A 15,790-nucleotide genomic window follows, 5' to 3' on the forward strand; every position below is an offset into this window, starting at 1 on the left:
GGATCTTTCACATTCGGTAATTTGTTAAAACAATGTCCCCGCCACCTAAAGAAATTTGGCAACATCACAATAAAAAATTTAGAGGACAAAAATAAATAAATAAATAAACCCCACCACAGCTGGTTGTGTGTGTGTGTGTTTTTTTTTTTTTAAACGTGGTTTTTCTTTCTTTCAGGAATGCATTTTCTACTCATTCCAGTTAAACTTTAAGATGCATTTTCAAGGAATGTCAAGAGAGTTTACATTGACAAGATGATCCCACATGAAAATATCTTTCACTCTTACCCTGGACATGTGATTTCCCCCCCTCTGGATTCTTTTGTTTTTAATTCTACAGGCACAATCAATGGGTTAATGGCACTCTACATTTTGTGCTCTGAAACTGAAATTAAATGGGTGCACTTCTCCTTCATCTTCTCGTTGCGTGCGTGTGCTTTTGGGAGCAGAGCACCTCGTCAGCACAGCTGTTTCCGGTATGAGGGTAGTCAGCGTGTGGATGGCTCTCAGAGGCTCAGTTTTCACTGGGGAAGCATGGAAGAGAAGCGTGAGGTACACCGCCCTCTCTCCATGTCCACTCCCCCAGGTCTGAGGAAAGAAATAGCAACGCATGCTGGAGGGGGTGACTTTTTTTTTTAATAAGGGTTATTCCAGAGTCAAAGACAGCTGTACAGACTGTGAATCAAAAGGGTAGAAACGGTTTTGAAAAATGTTACCCTTCACGCAACCTTCTGTAGTCCCTATCAACAATGAAACTTGCAAAGAGAGGCAGCCAGAGTACACTGGCATGGTGAAAGGCTACAGCTGCTCCATCCATGCCCAATTTCCACGTGGTAATTGGATTAGAGTGATTAGAATGGCTAATATTTTATGTCATCAACCCATGATACATGCATGCGCAACATTTTACTGTTTGTTTTTAATATTAGGGCATGGATTTTCTTTCATAGTTGCTCTTAAAAGCCACCTGCGGAACACCACCTAATCTTGGTCCATGACTATAAGCCAATGGATTTTACATTATCAGATATCCAAGGGCTACAATCAGACCACCTATCATCTCATGAAGCCCCATTGTCAGCTCACAATGAACATTCAACCACAATTTGTGGACAAAAATCCAAAGCCAATTCAGGTTTTTCTGCCAGTCTCTGAGAAAGAGTAAGAAAGGAGGAAAGAGAGCTTGGACAGTGGAGTTCACTGACACATCCTTCATGCACCTTCAGTGATCAGAATAAATATAAGGAATGTTGTTGTTAAAGGAGGCTCCCATTCCTACTATGTCTTCAACCACTGGGGAAGGGTAGGTCCCACAGAATCACTGGAGAAATGCTTGCTGTGGTGTCCAATCTATGGAAAGAGACGTGGCCAGCTTACACTATGCTTATCATAGTTTTCAACATCTGCATATCTGGTGATTAGTAAACTCAGGATGCCCTTACTGTCTAGGCCTGGGCTAAAAAGGAAAAAAAAAAAAAATATATATATATATATATATATGTATATATAACATATACATATATATATAAAAGAATGAGGCAGTGACCTTTAATACACAGATGGAAACACATCAAAGCTGAGAATGGTGACTGAACAGGCAAAAGCCATTCATGTGTGTTGCATCTTCCCCTGTATGAGAAACGCAAGAAAATAATTACTTAGAAAAAAACCAACCAGTCAAACAAACAAAAAACCAGATGACTTGCTCCTCAATGAGATATGCCGGCATAGAAGCCAACGCCTTCCTTATGACTCCTTGCTAATGATGTCAGGTGTTTTCATGTTAAAAATGGGGTGGAAGGGCGGGTGGGGGTGGGGGCGGGGCACCGCATCTTTCACTTGGCTCTTATCGGACAACCAGGCAAGCTACACAAAGTTTGGAAGGACCTATGCAGTCATCATGGCAGAAAGCTCCGCAGCCTTTGCACACGATCATGGCTTTGAGCCGGCAAGAACATTTCAGCTCTAACTCGTCTGCGTTGCTGTTGTCTGCGAAGTTCTGAACCGTCATCGGAGTGTTCTGACCTGCCAGCCCTGTGGCGGTGGCGGGGCTAGAGCCACTTCCCAGAATCCCAATGGACTTCTCAATGGCAGATGCTGCCCTTTTGAAATTTGTGCTCCCAAAGTGTATGGTTGGGTAACTTCCACAGAGTGGTTGTTGCTGTGGTACTGGTATTTTTTGAGCAGCTAGTTGGGCGAAGGGCTTCTGGGGCTCAGAGAGCAAGTAGGAAGAAAACTCTGCATTCTTTAACGCAAATGCCTTCAGCTGTTCTTTCACTTCATTCTGGTCATATGAAACCTGTTTCATGCCCAGTTCACAGCTGCTGCTTAAACCTTCCTCAAAAGAAAGAGGTTCTGATTTGATATTGCTACATAGGCCCGTGGACTGGGGCCAACTGAGTCGCTTAGTGGTTTCCATGGTGACTGGCGGTTGCTTCTGATCGGATGGGACGTCTACAGTTGGGAGAGGAGGAGGAGGTAGTGGAGGTGGCGGAGGGGGTGGCGGGGGCAGGGACAAGGGCGGAGGGGGCGGTGGGGGAGGCGGCGGGGGAGGTGGCAGCGGAAGATGGACCACTGCTTTGCCTGGCATTGTGTGTGCGGTGCCTCCCCCGTCGTCGCCTTCTTTTAGGGGCACGTTGGGGGACAGCATATTAGCTAGTCTTAGCTGGTGAGGTGCTGAAGGAAGATTAACATCTCCCAGTGCCTTTTGTTCAAGATGCCTGTTGAAGGCAAATGCACTGCAGCCCACTGGGGTCTTGGGAGAGGTCTGTAACAGAGCAGCAGTGGGAAGGGGTCCCCTGGCAGCCATGGGCATTTGGTAGAACTGCTGTCTGTGGGAGGTACCGGTGTCAGCATGGAAGCCATCGTTTTTGTTCACATGGAACAGGCCAGGCTGGAAGCTACATGCAGGCAACAGCCGCTTCTGCTGTTTGACCTCGGGGCTGGGCATGATCCTGTTGGCCATGGAGGGCTTACTGAGTCGCTCTTGCTTAAATGGCTGACTGGGTCCTAGCTGACTCATGCCTGGACTGATGACACAGGGTACCGCTTTGACATCTGGCACCATCACCACCTTCCCTGGCTCGCACTTGACTTGAGCGTGTTCTCCCACCGTCCTGGCTGCTCTCTTTTTGGGATGGTTTTCTCGCTTTCTCATTTGGAGTGGCGCTAGAGTCCCTGCCAGATAGCCCTTACCGTCTGGATTTGGAGAGCTGGATGGCATTTCCACCATGCTTCTCTCCAGCCCTGTCTTACCCACTGAGGTAGTTTGGAGTGGCGGAGGGAGCCTGTTGATTTCAAGTTTAGCTCCCAGTCTTGGCTGTGGTAACACCTTTTCCAGAGGCAGGTTGCCCTGCAGTAACTGCGTCACCAGGGGATTGTTAGCTTCCACAGAAGACAGGCGGCAACTTGAGCTGCCCGAGCTTGGAAGTCTTTTCAGGGTGTCTGCAGCCAAGGGGACAGCCTCTTCCACGGGGATCGTGGTGGAAGGCTTCACTGCCTGTGCTGGTTGCACACTAGTACTGCTTGTCACCTCCGTGGCTGGAGGAGGACGCTCGAGGCCAGGGAAATCCTCAGTGTCCATTCTGAAGCCCTTGTCTGCTTCATGAGGTTCGGGCTTCACTGGAAGACTGACATTGGCGATGAGGTTCCTAGGGTGGTGGTCTGACGCGTGTGCATAGCTGGCGTGCTCTGTCTTGACAGCCTTCAGAGCACTCTGCTCTGGGTGTTCTTTCTGTTTACTCGAACCCGGATGACTAGCCACAGGCTGTCCTGTGTTTCTCATTGGGTCTTCACTCCAGCAAATCCGGTTTCCTGGGTTATACTGATTGCTACAGGCTGTGTCTGTTTCGGTCTTGAAAGCACTTGCATTTCGTGCCTGCTCAGCGAAGCCAAGACGGGGCGCAGTCATGTCATTTTGTTTATCTGGAAGAGCAAGGGGCAATTCTCGGAGACTGGTGCAAGCGGTCTGCACTGTCTTACAGTCCTGTTTGGCTGCAGAAGCAGCCATGAGAACAGGGCCGTGGTCTGCACCTTCACTGGTGACCTGCTCAGGTCTACTGATGACAGACACCTGAGGACATGCCACCGGCTGTATGGCTACCTCTGTCCTCAGGGACCGGCTCTGGGGATCCACACTTGCTTCTGCACTTTCAATGGAGACGGTCAGAGACAAACTGGAGGTCAGTGTCGTGCTGTGGTCTACGATGACTTTACACGGAATTGACCTGTTTATGGTTGCTGGGGCAAAGCCCCCTGGTGGCTGCTGAGGTTTTCCAGAATTGTCTGTCCTGTTCCGAGGTGCTGGGTTTTTGTCTGAGCTGTCCCCGCTTAGTTTGGGGGGACTGTCGTACGAGTTTATGGTGAGCACATTTCCCGCAAACATTGCAATGGGTTGGCGTGAGACCAGTGGATCGGTGACAGCCACTGAATCACCACCGCTGAGGGCTGTTCTCATGGTGGCCGCCATGGACACTGTGGCCTGTTCTTCACTCCCAGGCATGGCTATCTTTTCAGAAGCGAATCTGTTATTAATCCCTGTGGGGGGAATCAAGACAGAGCTAGTGCAGAGATGGTTTGGCAAACTACTTGCAGTGGTAGGAGCTGCCACAGAAGCGTACTGACTGGACACTAAGTTAGCAGCCTTGCTGCCGGATACAAGCAGAGCCTTACCATCCATGGAGTTAGACTGTCTAGTACCTTCTGGAGCAGCTGGGATAGGAGTCCTGTTGATGCATTTTGGTACAAGGGCTATGCACGGAGCGTCAGATCCCTGGATGGAATTCAACATGCTTATGTTACAAGCAGAAATCGTACTGTTTGTACTGTCAACAGACATGAGGACAGAGGATTTGTCAACAGGACTCACAAAGGGATGCTCTTTAATTGCTCCCGACACAGCAGTGCTGCAGACAGACATAGGGACGGGGTTGATGGGACTTTTATTTAGAAGTATGGGTACACTGCTATTTTCAGAAGAGGTAGATGAGACAATTTTCTCAGTTAAGTGTGACACAGGTATGTTGTCATCAGAACTATGCACGGACAAGTCAGTGGCAGTTTCTGGAATCTGAGGGGCATTCAGAGGCGGCTGTAATACAGTGGCGGTCTCCCGGATGTGTGTGGGCTTGCTGCTAGGAGATCTGCAGTTTGGATTGACGATGATGACACCAGCGGAGCCTTCCATCTTTGTTTCCGGGGTAGAAGAGGTTTCCATATTGAGAGATTCTTCCTTGGAGCTGACAGTAGGCAACCGGGTCTCCTTGCAGGTCTGGAAGAGGTGGCCCCTGGCCTGATGTTTCGCAAAGAGCTTAGCTTTGGTCTGCTCTTTGATGTGGGCCAGGGTTCTTGCCTTCCCACCCTCTCCTGGGCTTCCCATGGCCCCTGAGACAATGCTCGCTGCAGCTGCAACCGCAGCAGCTGCAGCAGCCTCGCGCTGGGCACGGGCTTGCTGGGCACGGGCCTTGATGTCTGCAAGGGTCCTGGCTCCTGTGTTTCTGCCACTGCTGACCGATGTGCTGGTGGATGCCCGGGACTCCGCTTTGGAGACTGGCTGGCTCTTGATGATGAAAGGTGGCCCAATTTTAGAAAGCTGTATCTGAAAGAAGAGGGGATGAAAAGATGTTAGTGCGTAACTACCAGTGGGGAGGCTGGTAGGGTACAGTAACCCAAAGGGAGGATGAGACTATGGCTATCACTCACCTTGTAGAGTGTTTAGCAAACATAAAAACCTGGTTTATATGTCTATAGTCCCAGCACTCAGGAAATAAAGGTAGGTGCTTCTCCATGACCAGGAGCCAGCCTGGTCTACATAACTAGTTTCAGGCCACACAGTGAGATCTGCTCTCACTGAGCTTGAGGCAGGCTGAGCCTCCATGAGAACCACTTAAAAACAAATGGTTAGTGGGTGGGGTTGAGTGGCATTCAGTTATAATGTGGATTGAAATATATCTCAATGCCAGAACATACCATTTAGGATATAAACAAAAAGTACAGAATGAATATGACAATGGAGTCTTCCATCTATAAAGGCATCAGTCAGAAATTTCATTTAGCAAAATATGAGGGATCTTGTTAAGGTCATGTATGAATAGAACAAATGTCATGCTTCTTAGCATGAGATTAGCTCACACCTGGTGGAACACACTTGTATCTTAGAGTCTGAGGTTAGCCTATTTTGTAGAGTGAGTTCCAGGCCAGCCTGGGCAGCAGAGGGAGACTATGTCTCAAAAAATAGGTGATAAATAAGTAGAAAGGTAAGTAGGTAGATAGGTAGGTAGGTAGGTAGGTAGGTAGATAGATAAATATAGATGACATAGATAATTAGATGGATGATAGATGATATAAATAGAAATATAACTGATAGATGATAAATAGATATGTTGATTGATTATAGATGATAGATAGGTGATAGATGATAGAGATATATAGATAGATGGATGATAGATAAATGATAGATTATGTAGATAAATAGATCAAAGATAGATATATAATAGAAAGATAGATGATAAATAGATATATTGATTGATGATAGATAGGTAACAGTTGATAGAGATAGATAGATAGATAGATAGATAGATAGATAGATAGATAGATAGACAGAAATAAAGGAAAAATACTTACTTTTAAAACTACCTTTCCTGCTAGAGAAAAACAAACCAACTGAGATGTTTACTCATTTTAGCCTCCCTTCATTTAGTCCAAAAAAAAAAAAAAAAGCTCTGGCCAGGAATCCCGGAGACAAAAATTGTCATCCTGGCTCTGTGCAAAGATGACCATCTTTTGGAAGGTCACTGTGTGCCTCAGTGGCTCCATGGTCGGAGGGTGGTACAGTTTTGACTGACTCTCATCAACACCTGGCATGCTGCTTACCATGTGCAAAGGAACTCTATGAAAACTTCTAAACTTTCTGGTCAGTGGCTTTATATACACAGAGGATGCTGTACTTAAGCTCTCTCTTGACATTTTCATAAAATCACATGTGGGTGACTTGACTACTCCTGCATTTCCAAAAAGAATATCAGCTGGGTGATTTCCTTTAATATCGATCATCTATTGATACACTGCACCTGTCCCAGTCTACACCACTTACCTCATCATGATGGTCAACAGGCTAAAGGGTCATTAGCTCATTTATGAGGCACAAGAATTAGACTATAGCTTCCCATGGGGAAGTCTGTGATGACCTTATCGTTAAGAACACCCTCAGAGTCAGTTCGGGGGCTGAAAGGGTCTAGTTCCTGTCCTTGTTTCAAACTTAGACATTGTCTGTTCAGATAATTTTACAATTAGATAATGGCAGAGAGTCTGTGGACACCTAAGTTGGCTGTTCATGGGTATATTCTCCCTGTCCTTCCCCTCTCCATTTAGAACAAGATTTCCCCAGAATATTTATACGTGTCTCCAAAACATATGTCTACATGGACATTATAACTTCTGGACTGGTACTGGATCTTCCCACCTAGGCTGCATTTCTGGACATTTAGTAGAACGTCTCTATCTGAGCAATCTATTTTACTGATGTACAAACTGCTTATAAGTCACATTCTCCAATCCATGGCCAAGAATCACCTGTTTGCCAGAGGGATTGGTTACATTTTTTATTCTAAATATTTCCCTTAGCCTAAATAATTAAACATATTAAAACTCTACCTAAATCTGCTTAATCAAGATATTCCAGCCACATACTAAGTATATATTTAGTTTCCTTTTGTACTGAAAACATATATCATCTATCATACATTTATCCTATACCTACCTAGTCAATCTATTAATACATATTTAAATAAAGTGCATAGTAGTCTGAAAATCAGCTTTTGATTAGAAAAACAACACTGTCATATCTAAAAAAAATTCCTCCAAAAAGCATAGTTATGTTTTTCTTTCTATGGTTTACAAAATTAAACAGCAGAGAGGCTTATTAATTGCTGTTTGCAATAGATCTTTAAATGTTTAGAGACTTATTTAATAGAAACTGCTTTAGTAAGTTGAATAACTATAACCACACTTTTAACACTCAGCCTTGTAAAGATCCCGAATCACCTACAAAATTGGATGTAACACAGCAAAAAACTAGTACTTTTTAGAAGCTTAATATGATCTTAATTCTACAGCAACCTGTAATGAGAAAATTATCCTTTGTCTAAACATAAACTGGCATGACAAAAGCCACAAATGAACATAACAAAGCAGAGCAAAATTTAAAATCCTCTGATTTTTCTTTTGAATTAAAATTTTCAGTTTTCTGATCCATCTATATATTCTTTAACATACGTATTTTCTTAAAATAATAAAAGATAAACTGATCCAGGATAAAATCAAAGTATTTAAACAGGATTATCTGTCCATAAAGCTTTATGATTTGATGTCCTCTGAGGTCTCTTAATAAACAGTCTTAGATTTATTGACACATTATTGATACAGCTATTGCATTCTCTGACAGTTCACAAAGGAATTGTGTTATTTTGCTTAAGAAGTATATAAGAGTGCCCCTAAGCCATGCACTCTATCCTTGGCAGTGACAGTGGCTGTTCAATGTTTGTTGGGCCCTCATCTCTCAGTGCCAGCTCTGCTTCTGATGCAAGCCGATAGAACGTTAACATATCTCATACTTTCCCAAGTCTCTCATCTGTACCATGAGATGTATAAAAGTCCCGACCTCTTTGTAGTATGTAGGGGCCCCTAGGCCCTGCTCTTCTCCTCATTGTTCTTAAATCCTGCTTTCAAACATGTGGATAATTCAGATCTTTGTGCACAGAAACAATGTATAGCTTATTAGTTTTTTTTTTAAATGTATGTTAATGCATGCTGCATTGTCCTTGCAAGTACCACGGGGGACAGAAAGCTTCAGATACTCTGGAACAGGAGTTAAAGATGCTATTGAGTCACCTGATATGGATGCTGGCAATGAACACGGGCCCCCTGCAAGAGTGGTAAGTGTTCTTAGCCACCAGTTTATCTCTGAAATCTCCTCTATGCAGTTTTTTAAAAAATAATTATGTTAGAGTGGGCATGAGTAGATTACAGTTTTCTATGTGAAGCCTAAAGAAATATCCAATTTCTGAAAATTAAGTTTCTAAGGAAAGGACCATATCTACAGATTAGTCTGTTTAAAATACCATACCTTGAGAGGGGGAACCCGGGGCTCCTCACGTGGCAGCTGCTCTTTCTCAGGTGGACTGCTGGAAGCTAGGCCCCGAGCTGACTGGTCATCTTCTATCCTGGCTCGTTTTTCTTTACATATTCCAAAGCTATGTTCCACAGTCTTCCTCTTTGCTATCTCTGACTCTCTGCTTTCATTTCTTATCCCATCGGGTGACTTGGAGGGCTCTGATACTTTGGAAGTATATGGGGTCTCCAATCGGCTCAGTGTACTGGCCTGCTTATGCATTTTGTTTCTCGAGCCTTCTAGGAATGGAGCCTTATCTACTGATGGCACGTATGGCTTGTCCTGTAGTTTAGCTGCTGGAATATCACTCCCCTTAGTCTCCGTCTCCTCAGAAAAGACAGGGAATTCCAATGGTGAAGACACCCCTTTCTTTTCAGTTCTTTGCAGGACACTATGGTTTTTAACTTTCATCATTTCTGTAGAAGGAAGTTCTGGGATGGAAGGAGTGTAGAGCTTCTCCATTTCGATGTGAGAGTGGCAAGGCTCCTTACTCAGAGTCTGGCTGTGCAGTTCTTCAGGTGGCAGTGCATCAGGCACAATGGAAGAACTCATGTTGATGGGTTCTGGAACGTTGGACAAAGGCTTTGGGTGGGAGACAAGGTTCTCTCCCAGGGACTTGGTGGGGACAGAAGGTTCATCTTTCTGTGGAGAGAGAGCTTCTTCAGATCCCGAAGGTGACTTTCTCTGTTGATGTACCATTCTTTCACTCATGGAAGAATTAGAAATTGGAGAAGTCTCTGCAGGAATTGGCAAACTGGATACAAAAGGTGTCTCAGTGGTGAGTAGCATGGAAGACACTGAGGAAGTTTCTGACGTCAGTGGTAAATCAGACATTGGAGATGCTTCTGATGTCAGAGGTAAGTTAGACACTGGGGATGCCTCGGATGTCAGAGGTAAGTTGGACATAAGAGATGCTTCTGAGATTTCAGGTGAGGTGGCTAGTGGAGAGACCTCTGATACTAAAGATGCATGAAGGCTATCATCAGCAGGATTCCTCTGGTTGTACTTATCTGTATTCTCAGTGCTGGACACCTCAGAACAGAATGTTGTTTCCAGAGAGGCTGGGGTGCACGACTCTTCAGATGTGGACTGTGTTTCCCCACCTGGGGATGGAAGGCTGGCACATGCTTCCTCTGGGCTCTCAGAGGAGAAGGAAGTCTCAGAGATGCAAGCATTTTCCGAGAGCTGTTCTTCAGGGTCACTCTGCAGCTCCATATCTACAGCAATTCCCTCATTTGGAAGCTGGCTTTCCAGAGAAGATGGCTCTGCTCCCAGAGCTATAGTGCTAGTCTCTATGGTGGTTTCTTGTTCCTTCTGTTCTGCATCAAGGACATGAGTGACAGATGAAGTGCAAGGAACAAGAGAGTCGCAGATTTCCAGTTGGTCAATGACAACTGACATTTCTTCCTGGGGACATTCCAATTTCTCATCTATCTTCACTTCAATATGAGGTAAAGTTTCTAAAATATCATTCATTACTACACAGGACTCCAAGCCATCTTCAGGTGCTACTACCTGGGGCTCTTCACAAGAGGTGGCTGGACTTTCAGAATCCTCGGAAATCTCAGGGATGCTCTTATGAGTTTCATCTTGACATTCATAAATACTTGTCTCTACCTCTTCTGCCACTTCCTCCTGAATCACAGATTCCTCGGGGATAAAGATGTCTTCTGTTTCTGATTCTGTCATTACATCCTTCACTGGAACCTCTAACATTGGACAAATGGTAGTGCAGAAGTCGGGCTCTGAGGAAGCTGAAGTTTTCATGATTTTTGGTTGCTGTTCTTGTAATGCAGTCTGTGCCGAAGCACCCGGAATGCCAGAGTTCCCGTGGGAGGAACTCCCTTCAGCTCCGTCATGGCTTGGTCCAGAAGTAAGCTTCACAGATTCTTCTCTGGACATGCCCAATCTGAGTAAAAATTAGAGATATCATTGTTCAGCCACAAACAAAGGGCACAGATTGGATCTCTTACAAGTTCAGTATTCAATAAAGGTAAATGCATTGAGTTAATTATAATCAAAATCATAATGTGACTTAATCATAAGTCACATGATTAATTTGTGCTAAGTAGTTCCTGATATATCCCCAGTGCTGCCTTTATACATAAAAGAAGCTGCAGCTAATTAAGAAAGGCAATTTTTAGTTTATGAGCAAAGAGTTACGTGAATCTTACCAAATATTAGTAAAAGGAATTTGAATATTACAAATAACAATGAATCAGAGAATATGGTCAGAAAAATCAAAGAATAAAAAAAAAACCTACTTTTTTTGAAGTCATAAAATAAAAAAAGATGTCTCTATAATATAAAAATTATAGTCTTTAATATGTAATAGAAATAATTAAATAAATAGGAGTTTCATGAACTATATTGAATTTTAAAATTGAAATGATTTTCAAAGATTGGGTATCTTAAAACAATCTAAGAAATGCTATGCAATCTTTATCTTACTATCTAATTCTCTAAGTAAGTATGAAGAATAATAAAACAACTTAGAATTAGTATTCTACCAGATACTTGTGTCAACCAAATGTATGTGCATGCCTTAATATGAAGCTCTTCCATACTGGATAGAAGAGAAAAATCCCAAGATAATCTATCTTAATGTTGGGTCCTCAGTCAAGGCTAAGTAAAATTACAGTGAAATTTGCAGCGTGTCACTGTTTTCTTCATATTAATTGGCAGCATCAGCAGCAGATGGCAGAGGAATACATTATAAATGAAGCCAGAGTTAGGGTGTAGGCAATGAAAAGGTTTGGATAGTAATATTCTTAGGAAAACTTAGAGCAATGAAAAGACAAATGGTGTCAGTCAACTGAAAAGGGTCTCGTGCTGTTGCAAATCTTTCACAGAGTGGGGAGTCTAAGGAATGTAGGAACAGCAAATAAAAGAGGTTGCTACTGTCATGTGGCAGCTCTCCAACATGAATTAATTAATATATGAAAGAGTAAAGGATAAGTTAAGTGATGTCCTAAGTAAAAAACAAAAACAAACAAACAAACAAACAAACAAACAAAACCTACTGATGATGGACCACAGTGGTGGTTCTCATCCATCATCACCTTTTAATAGAGTTTCTCATGTTGGTCCACCAACCAAAAAATCATTTTCATTTTTATGCCATAGCTATAATTTTGCTAGTGTTTTAAATTGTAATGTAAATAGCTGACATACAACTCCTGTGAGTCACTTGACCCCCAAAGGGGTGGTAACCCACAGTTTGAGAACCACTAGTCTACAGGAAGAAAATGCTCTGGAGGATGATCGTGTGTTTCAGAGTGAGACATGGGTGGTTGGAAACTGTTACTCATGGCATTGTAGCTGACATCTTCTGTGGCAATGCCTAGTCATCAAATGTGCTTGAGAATCGGGAAAGTATCGGAACTCCGTAGGGGGAAAAATGTGCATGTTTGCGAATTCTTTTTACGGGAGTTACTTGTGGAATTCAGGTTTTGAACAACTTATTGAACTTCCTTATACAGGCCATAATATCTAGCATCACATTCCCTGCTACCTGTCTAACCTTTTATAATAACATCAGTGCAGTCCGGGTGGGTTTCAGCCTTGTCCCTCACAGTTCTCAGTGCTGCCCGGCTTGAACATGACCTAGAAAGCCTCTAACAATGTGAATTTCTGGGTTCAAACCCTGGAGATGCTCCGTCAATATATTTCAAGTGGGTCTTGAAATCTGCGCATATGTTTACATTTTCCCATGGGAGATTCTGATGCTGCAACCCTGCTGGCGCCAGCACATGGAGACCTGTCGCTAGCCTGCCTCGTCTGGGAGTTGTGAGAAAGCGTACATGTGCATCCAGGGAGCCTGCCAGAGCAGGCAAAGACCTCCCTGCTAATGAGGACAAGTCACCACTGCTGGCCCATGCTGAACAGGAAGCCTCTCTGTGAGTGCGGATGTGGATGTGTGTACGTGTGCTTTCCTGTGTGTGCAGCTGCATGTGTGCACGTGGGCGTGTGTGCATGAAGAGTAAAGTCGCTCCCAAGTGTTTTTCCTCAGATATAATTCACACTGGATTAATTTTATTAGTTAGTTTCTTTATCCATTTCTTTATTCATATATTTATTTATGTATGTGTCAATGTGTCTACATGAGTGTGTATGTGTACATGTGTGCGTATATATGCGTACGCACAGAAGCAAGGAGAGGGCATCTGATTCCTTGAAGATGGTTATAGGTGTTTTCAGAATGCCATCTGCATGCCTCCCCCCATCTGTGTGTGTGTGTGTGTGTGTGTGTGTGTGTGTGTGTGCTGTGTCTGCATGCAACTTGGTTTTTGATTCTGTCCCTAACTTTCAAGCTTACCAAACAGATAAGGACAGCTGACCAGCAAGCCTACCTTTACAGTGCTAAGATTATGAATGTGCCACCACACACACCTTTTGGTTGGTTCTGGAGCTTCCTGTTTGCACAGGAAGCACTCTATGGAGTAGGCTAGTCCCCTTTGCACACATACAGCCCCTTTAATAGGGATTACCTGCACATGCAGGAAAGCGCAAGTGACATTCCTGGGGTTGTCAAAACACTGACAGGAAAAATTTATGACATGAAATGGCACAGAAGATGTTACCTGAAGCCATCTCTGTACCCTTCATAGAAACATCAGTCAGCACAATTCCCTCTATGAAGATCTGGAGCTACAACCATTAGTTTCCGTATCTCCTTCCTTAGAAATCTGACTGAGACAGAGATTCTTTGCAATGTCTCTCTGCTAGACAGGATATGGGGGCGAGGGAGGTCTGCCTGCCTTCAGGTTAATTCAGGTACTACTGTGGATACATGTGCTTGCTAGTGTTTATTTTTATTTTTTTTAAAGAAGCATGGAGATGGTTCAGCAAGTAAAAGTCCTAGCCACAGAAGCAAGATGACCAAAGATTACTATTCAGAACCCATGCAAATGGCTGGATAGAGTGTGGAGCATGCCTATGCTGAGTTGGGAGGCAGAGGCCTCCGCTGATGGCTCCAGGTGGCCTGGAACACACAAATGATGGCAGAGACCCTGGATCAACAAGGTGGAAACAAAACAGAGTCCCAACTGTTGTTCCCTGACTTCACACAGGACACAGATGCTGTGACATGATGCTCCTCATATAGAAACATATACACATGAACACATTTTTTTAAATAAACCAATACACATGCGCACTCAAAATGTTTAATAAAACTGGGCTACGCAGATGAAGTGGAAGACATACCTCAGCTTCTCTCACAAGAACTCTCAACTTCTCTCAACACAAGAACTAAGCACATGCTAGCATGGAAACATGAAGTCACTATTTGCAGGAGAATTGAATGTGTCTAAATTACTTGTCCCTACAATATTCACTAATGAAAATACTTGTATAAAATCTAAGGGAATTTTATCAAAATCCACTTAAGAAAACCACAATCGACTTCTTCAGGATTTCACTGTAATTTTTGGACTAAGATGATTTTCATGGACACATTATAAAGCTTGAAAGAGCGTTTTAAAAATTTAAGTGCTGATATGTCACTATAATTTTACCTGCAGCTTCGTACATTGGGGACCATTGCCTTTTATCACGGGTTTATTAAGTTTTACAGCATACGAGGGTGCCGTGCGAAGCAGAGAATTACACTTTCATTTCCTTCCAGCAGAGGTGAGAGGAAAGCTCTCGTACTTACCTTTCTCCATAAAACCTCTCGAAAAATTTTTCTTTCCAAGGTTCTGTTTTCTTTTCCTTCTCAATTTCTTGCCTTATTCGTAATTGCATTTCTGGGGTAAACTCTCCTAGAAAGAGATTGGCAATGGACTCAATTAAAATGGTCACGTGTTCTGTCAATTCAAAAAGACCACATGTCACTCATTTGAGTAACCCTCACTGGAAGTTGAAGGTAAGAAATGTAAGGATCAAATCTCTAATATCTCCCCTTTTAGGAACATCGCTCAACTGGTCATTTCACATTACAACAACTCTAAAATATTTGGCAAAGGTATTACATGCTACGGGCTGCGAGTAAAACCATACATCCAGTGTCCTGGAGGAAATCATTCTGATGGATACAGAAGGCATATAATGGACTATGAAATATTGTCAAAAGCCCTGTACTGGCCATAAGAATAATATATGCATTGAAAGTAGAGATAGGACAGCATTTAATTTTTCTTAAGTCAATTAAGGAGGATTACATTCAGCAGTTGATTCTTGAGTTAGCTTTTAAAGGGTGATCGAGCTCTTGTAAGTGATTAAATCACAAAGCACGGAGACATGAATATATTTATGTCCTTTTGAGTGGCCAATTCTGAGCAGAATGTAGGATGAAATTAAGAAAGGCTGAAACCAATTACCCAATGCACACTCTAAGCAGAAATCAGCATTTCCTTCAAGAGACAGGAGCTCCTCATGGCATCCCATGAGGGAAGAGCAGAGATAAATAGTCTGGAAAGATAGGTGACAAGGTGGTGGAGAATCCGCAGGACTCCTGCCTCAAGACTTCTGAACAGCAATGGAGGGAAAGATGCAGGTCACACGTGGACCAGCAGCAGTGGGTAAGCCAACAGCTATCCAATTCAAAAGCAGAGTTATAGGTACTGTCAGTTTCCAAATACCCGAGTGTGAGGGTGGAGTGACAGCTCAGAGAGAGCAGAAGGA

The 15,790-nt window shown here is 43.4% G+C and overlaps 1 protein-coding gene across 1 annotated transcript in view; it reads right to left on the reverse strand.

Moving 5' to 3' along the window:
• Window positions 1-1,843: 1,843 nt before the first annotated feature.
• The window catches only part of Asxl3 (ASXL transcriptional regulator 3), a 146,890-nt gene continuing 132,943 nt past the window's right edge, over window positions 1,844-15,790 (reverse strand). Inside the window, exons 9-11 of the mRNA XM_055625721.1 lie at window positions 14,823-14,928; window positions 9,119-11,072; window positions 1,844-5,593 (exon numbers count right to left, since the gene is read on the reverse strand). Of these exons, the coding sequence (XP_055481696.1) occupies window positions 1,844-5,593; window positions 9,119-11,072; window positions 14,823-14,928 (5,810 nt within the window). The remainder of the gene's footprint in view (window positions 5,594-9,118; window positions 11,073-14,822; window positions 14,929-15,790) is intronic.

Source organism: Psammomys obesus, unplaced genomic scaffold (genome assembly GCF_907164565.1).
Source record: "Psammomys obesus unplaced genomic scaffold, mPsaObe1.curated_primary_1811, whole genome shotgun sequence".
NCBI lineage: Eukaryota > Metazoa > Chordata > Mammalia > Rodentia > Muridae > Psammomys > Psammomys obesus.